This window comes from Solea solea (genome assembly GCF_958295425.1).
Source record: "Solea solea chromosome 4 unlocalized genomic scaffold, fSolSol10.1 SUPER_4_unloc_3, whole genome shotgun sequence".
NCBI lineage: Eukaryota > Metazoa > Chordata > Actinopteri > Pleuronectiformes > Soleidae > Solea > Solea solea.
In genome coordinates, this window is record NW_026704011.1 from 278,787 (window position 1) to 284,965 (window position 6,179).

At 40.0% G+C, this 6,179-nt stretch overlaps 1 protein-coding gene across 1 annotated transcript; it reads left to right on the forward strand.

Annotated features, from left to right (window-relative positions):
• Positions 1-337: 337 nt before the first annotated feature.
• On the forward strand, positions 338-5,874 carry LOC131449248 (uncharacterized). The gene is made up of 15 exons (XM_058622090.1): positions 338-784; positions 2,477-2,752; positions 2,875-2,978; positions 3,064-3,333; positions 3,478-3,571; positions 3,738-3,805; positions 4,013-4,243; positions 4,353-4,394; positions 4,511-4,630; positions 4,751-4,807; positions 4,895-4,936; positions 5,139-5,180; positions 5,401-5,463; positions 5,601-5,729; positions 5,842-5,874. Exons 2-15 carry the CDS (start codon positions 2,620-2,622, stop codon positions 5,872-5,874), a joined length of 1,428 nt encoding a protein of 475 aa, XP_058478073.1. The 5' UTR covers positions 338-784; positions 2,477-2,619.
• The last annotated feature ends 305 nt before the right edge of the window (positions 5,875-6,179 follow it).

The following is a 6,179-nucleotide window of genomic DNA, read 5'->3' on the forward strand; positions in this document are numbered from 1 at the left end:
CGAAACGCACAGTGGACTATTAAATACAGTGTCCACCATGAAAAAACCCCAACTTCTTGTGGGCCAATCAGAATCAGAACACTTTATTTTCCTTGGGTGAATTTTTTTTGTCGTCTAAATGCTCCATGCAAAGAAAAATTGTTATACAGCCGTGGAAACAAGGCATAAGATAAGGATATAAATAAACAGGTAAATAGGCAATGAGATGGAATGAAATAAAATATTAAATAAAATAATACAATAATCAAGTAGACAATCTGGAAATGGAAACAATATACAAATATTAAGCAATGAAGTGAGAATGTGTATAGTTTTGTTTTATAGATAACCATAGGAGTCTGATCATCAAGTAGTTGCTGGTTTTGTTTTGGCCGGTCACAAATGAAAACCATGCTAAAGTAAAGGAATTGGAAAATGATTTTCTTATTTTCACATTTGGAGGAAAAAAAGTCATGACAATAAATGCTACAGACTGGAAATGACTTACACTTGTGTTCAATTCTTATAACCAGTTTTTGATTGGTGCATTTTAAACCACGCCTCTTTTCCCCTAACTTGTCTGTGATTGGTCTATTACCACGTCTGTCAGGTAAAACTCAGCTCTGTTAGGACTGTGCCCTTCAGTTGTGTAGTTTCTACACAGCACGTGGTTCTACTTGGCCTTGGCTTTCAGTGGACTGCACTTGAGCGAATTTCATCTTTTTCAAAGTCTCTTCAACGGTTAAAAGGTCTTTCTTCTTTGTGTGTACTGGACTTCATCAGCAGAACCAGCGGATAATTTTAGGTAAGTGCTGTTGGCATATCAGTTCACATAGCTCTTTGTTTTCATGGCCAGAGAGAACGATGCCAATGAACAGATTAATTTAAAAGAATGTAATCACTGTTTTTGCTTTCTGGTGACCATGTCTTTGTTTGCATCTAGCATGGCTGTACAAATGGTTAACATGTTAGATGCAGTTTGTCTTTATACATGGTTCAAAGCAGACGGGAGTAATTTCAATAAGTCTCATTATTTGTATCACAAATACAGTTTGTGGGATGTGTGTTTTTGTCGTTTTTTGTTTCAGTTTTTATGTTTGAACAAAATTTTTGCGGTGTCGCATGGATGTATTTTATGCTCTGCATAGAGCATAGCCCTTGGGCAGGGGCAGTGATGTTACCCATCATGCCCAAGTTTCATTTGAGTCCACCACAGTCACACACCAAAAGAACTAGTTATTCCATTCCACAGCTGTAGACTTTTCCATAGCCCACGAGCGAGGATCTCGTGGGTGACAATCTGTTTTTAAGGCGTAGCATTACGTCTGAAACTTATTTTGACAATCGGTGGTCATGTAATCATGATGTCACGTGTGTTTTTTCTGGGTTAGTTGTCCTGGAAACATGAAGTTCTGCCAGTGCTGTGGTGTTTGTGGATCAGGGTGAAAACAACGACCAGAAATCAAAACAACATATTACTGTATACCACCAGTATGTGTGAAAACACTCACTCTGGCTGTAACTGTTGTTTAGTCCTAAATTTATCCTAAGTTTATTAAAAATAGTATATTATGGCTGTAAATTAGTAAGTACAGTTGGTACAGTAAACCAGCAGATTCATGATCATATTATTAGGAACAATAAGAACGTGTACAAGGTGAAACAGTGTGGGACTGTGGTTGTTTGATTGTTTGTGTGAGAATTTCGCAAAACTGTACTGACTGTGTTTGGGGGGGGTGTCAGGTAAGTGTTGGGAATTGCCTCAAAAGTAGACAAAGCTTGTCTACCTTTAAATGGTGTGTGTAGAGATAGGTTCCGCTTGTTGAACTGAATGAGGATGATGTGTTCAGGGAGTTACCAAATTATTAGCATCACAGTCAATGCTTCATAGACAAAGCTGCGTCATTCGCACATTATTAAAGCACATCAGCTTTGTCATTGTTCCCTTTACCTTGACCAATTATGCTTAAGGACCTTAACAGCTTAGCAATTGACCTGCACATCAGGCTGGTTTGTTATTCATATTGCTCCCCTTACAGCTTATAATACGAGCTTCTGATTGAATACAGGTTTGGATATGTGTAACATTTGCTTTTTAAAACAACAATACTGAGTTACCTAGCTAATAATAATGTAGTCACATAACGTTCTGAAAACACACAGTGGCTTATTACAGCATGAGAAAAACATTTTGGAATCCCTGGAAACACTCACTCTGGGTACTGCACCTAGGCAGTAGCCAGTTAAAAGTAATTGTTATTAAGTCCTATATTTATACTAAGCTTTATAACCATAAATTATTATTAAAGTACAGTCGACATAGTAATCCAACACAGTTATGATCATATTATGAGGAACAATAACAACATGCTGGAAGTGTTACAGTCTGTAACTGTGTGTTTGAGTGCTTGTATGGGAATCTCACAAAAGGGAGTAAAGGGAGTGATGTTGTAATTGTGCTTTTTACAATTGTATGTGTTTTTTTGTTTTTTTACAGTGGATTGAATTTCCAGGGACGTCACAAAGTTACAGAGGAACAGGAATTGGTTTAAATTATTTCGTTCATTTAATACAACTGTTTTCTGGTATATATTTTACTGTTTCTGTGTGAGTTTTTGTATTTCTATTGGTTAGGTGAAGATGCCTCGCCTGAAGAAGCACAACCGTTCCATCGCGGCCAAGAAGAGCATGGAGGAACGCCTGGCAGCAGTGGTGGCATCTGCGCCTCTGGTCCCCACCACTTGCTTCCCACCACCAACACGTGGTCCCTCACGTATGTATTCACCTGTTTTCTTTGGAGAGTGCATGTGGTCAGTGTCTTTAATGTATTTTGTACGTGCACAATGTATTTGGGTGATGTGTTCTTCTATTTTAATGTTTTGTCTTTTTATCTAGGTCGTGGTACTGGTCGTCGCCACCGTGTGAGCACCTGGCCAGTTTCACCCCTGACTGGCAGGAGTCACAAGATGATCATCCCAGCCGAGTCACCTGACAAGAAGGTATTGATTTTGAATTTACAAACATAATTATTTATGTGAGGCGTAGTTATTAATGTTCTTAAATAAATCTTTTCTATTGTTATAGTTTGTTCTTTTTGTCGGTGATTCCCACCTGCGCGCCATTGTTGATGGCCATGTGAAGATTTCGCACAAGCAGCTTTCTTTTGGTCTCATGTCAACGCCAGGGGCTGACGCCAAGGACCTGAGGACTGAGATGGTGAGTGCAGTCCTTCCCAGGACACCTGACCTTGTTTGTGTTCTTGCGCCCAGCAACAACTTGACTAAGGGGACTTTGGATCAGGCTGCAGTGGACTTTGAGGAGCTTCTCACCAGTGCCTTGTCTCGGTGGCCGAAGGCAAGATTATTTTAATATGTTCACGTCTTTCCAATCATAATGAATGTGGCTTTATAGGCTGTTGTAGATAATTTCTTTTTATTTCAATGCATGTTTGTGATTATTATATTGCTTGTTTTTAAATAATGTTATGTGTTGTTATAGTTGTTTGTCCTGGACTTCCCTCCGCGCCGGAACGTGGATCAGGACTTGCAGGAACTTTTTCGCCAGGAGTTTCACCGTGTGGCTGCACGCAAGGGTATGGCCCAAAAATATTTAGTTCAGTCTAATTCAAGTTGTACGTGTCATTGGCTTTTATGGCATATGGAGAAAGATCATTTCTGTCACATTCAGAATGTTTTTAAATTAATATGATGCAAACAGATTTTATTTTATTTAAACAAACATTATATTTGTTTGTTTAGGTGTGAGGTACTACTCTATTGCAGAGTTCTTTCCTCTCAGCCAGCGTGACCTGTGGAGTTGGGATGGGGTAAGTGGAAATGATTTGTTTATTGTCCTTTCTTACCTTTACATATATACTAGTTTTTTTTCAGAGTTTGTTAAAGCACTGTATAAATGAAATGTGTTATTATTATTATCATCATTATTAATAAGTTGATCTGACAAAGTTTGTTTTGCAGATTAGCAACAGTATTGACAGTGCTGTTAATTTGAGTTTGATCTCATTTTTTTGCAGGTGCACCTGAGTGATGGATCTGGGATGAGGACGCTGGTGACATTGCTATGCGACAAATCCAGTCTGGAGCTAGCGATGGCTGTTGCACAGGAGGAGTCGCGTAGCATGTTGCCAGCTGTTCCTGCTCCTGCTCCTCGTCTGGCTCCGAGGTTGGTTGTGGTTGGAGAGGCCCGCTCTCCACGTCCGTTGCACAACCCATTGGATTGGAAGGTGGTTGAACCACGCAGGACGGTAAATGAGTTGCACACTTTGTGTTTTAGGAGAAACAGAAACATTTCCAAGCAATTCACTGCACAAATGGTCAAAATGTACATGTATAAAATTATATTTTTCATTACAGGGGAGCAGCTCGCCCCCTAAGGGAGGGAAGGTTCAGCTCAGGGTATGTTTTGTTTTTTAATTCACCTTTTGATATCTATGTTTATTGATTGATGTATCTATCTGTATGTTTTCTCAACGGAAGTTGTTACTAAAATTCTTTCTTTTTTGTCTCACAAGGATTGTTCCATCCCTCTCACTCCTGTGTGGTTCAGCCCACCAATGTTGGAGATGATGGACAGTGTCCGTCCGGGCAATCTTGATCAGAAGGAGCCCAGTACTTCTGCCAAGGGACCAACGGTAATGTGCATGCAAAGAGTGTTTATTAGCCAATGATTCAATTTGGAAAAATGAACTGTCAAGACTGATGTCATTATTTGAAGTTGTTGCAATTTAAGCATTTTGTTATTATTCTTTTAGGGGGTCAAGCGTCCTAGGAGCCCTTTTGCTCCAAAGAAGAGCTGTGGGAAACAGAAGGTTTGAGAAGTTGTATTTGTTTTCTAGTGTTTGGCAGTAAATTGTGTAAGAACATGGAATTAATTTGTTTGCTGTTTTTTTTCTAAGGTGAAGGTGGAGGAGTGGCCTGAACTTCCCAAGGCTGTGTCGGTAAGTGCACATTGTGTGAAAGTTGTATAATTTTATGAATGGATTATGCAACACCTTGTTATTTTATTCATACTGTAAGTTGGAAGGGCTGTGGGAACCAGCTGGTTGAGCGTGTTACATTTTATTTCTGGTGTTGGGCAGTAAATTGTGGAAGAGCATGCAGTTAATGTGTTTGCTGTGTTCTTTTTTGTTTTTGTCTAAGGTGGAGGTGGGGGATTGGCCTGGAGTGCCCAAGGCTGTGGAGGTAAGGGCAGATTGTGTGAATGTATATAAATGTATTCTGTTAAACAAATTTCACTGTTTATATTAGTAGTTGATGGTCAAGATTGACTTGCATATGCAAATGTTGAATTTTCCAATATTTGATTCCCATAAAAGTATCACAAGTCCAGGCTGTTATAAATGTACAAATACAGCTGTGTTACAATGTGTAATAAGATTGATTTGTGTTTTTTTTTCATCAGGAGGTCCCTGTGGAGCGTCCCCGCAGACGCATTGTCTTCAAGAAGAGGCGTACTTCTCAGCAGGTTTGTCATTATTTAGATTATGATCTTATAAAGAATTTAGTTAGTGTTAATAGTGCTCAAACATTGTGGCAGTTGTAACTTTGTGATGAAGTTATTGTGAAGTCATGTGTGAGTCTAACATTCAGTGTGTTTTGTAGCAGGGGGCAGCTGCAGATGTTGTGGAGGTGATGAGTGGACCATCACCTGTGACCATTGAAGACTGTCCCCCTCTGCACAGCTCCCCAGACCTCATCCAAAGTAAGGTCGCTGTTTTTGATGCTTTGCCGGTAACGTTTGATGCTGGGTCTGTTAGTTCAGGGGAAGAGGAGATCATAGTGGTCTCTGATACAGACAGTGAGGGTTCCATTTCTTTTGGGTGGACTGATACTTTGCCACTAGCCCAAGGTTCAGGGTCTGTTGGTGCAGGTGTAGATGAGGTCACAGTGATCTCTGATACAGACAGTGAGGGTTCCATTTCTTTTGGGTGCTTTGATACTGTGCCGCAAAGTTTTGGGGTGCGTTCTGTGAGGGGATCCTTTCATCAGGGGGATCAGCGTTTTAAATATAGAGGTGTACAGTGTATGGCAGTAAGTTTGGCTGCCATGGCAATGCATAAGACCAAGAGTGTGTTTTCTTGGCAAACGAGACATCTGGACGATGCTGTTGTTTGTGGTGACAAGATCTACACATCTTTGCGTGACAATAACTTGATTTGTGGTGGGCACACTATCCCATGT

Excerpts from the sequence above, each read along its gene's own strand:
- LOC131449248 (XM_058622090.1), top strand. The coding sequence starts at position 2,620 with ATGCCTCGCCTGAAGAAGCACAACCGTTCCATCGCGGCCAAGAAGAGC. Across the intron at positions 2,753-2,874 it reads ACCAACACGTGGTCCCTCAC|GTCGTGGTACTGGTCGTCGC; the intron begins GTATGTATTCAC and ends CTTTTTATCTAG. Across the intron at positions 3,334-3,477 it reads CCTTGTCTCGGTGGCCGAAG|TTGTTTGTCCTGGACTTCCC; the intron begins GCAAGATTATTT and ends GTGTTGTTATAG.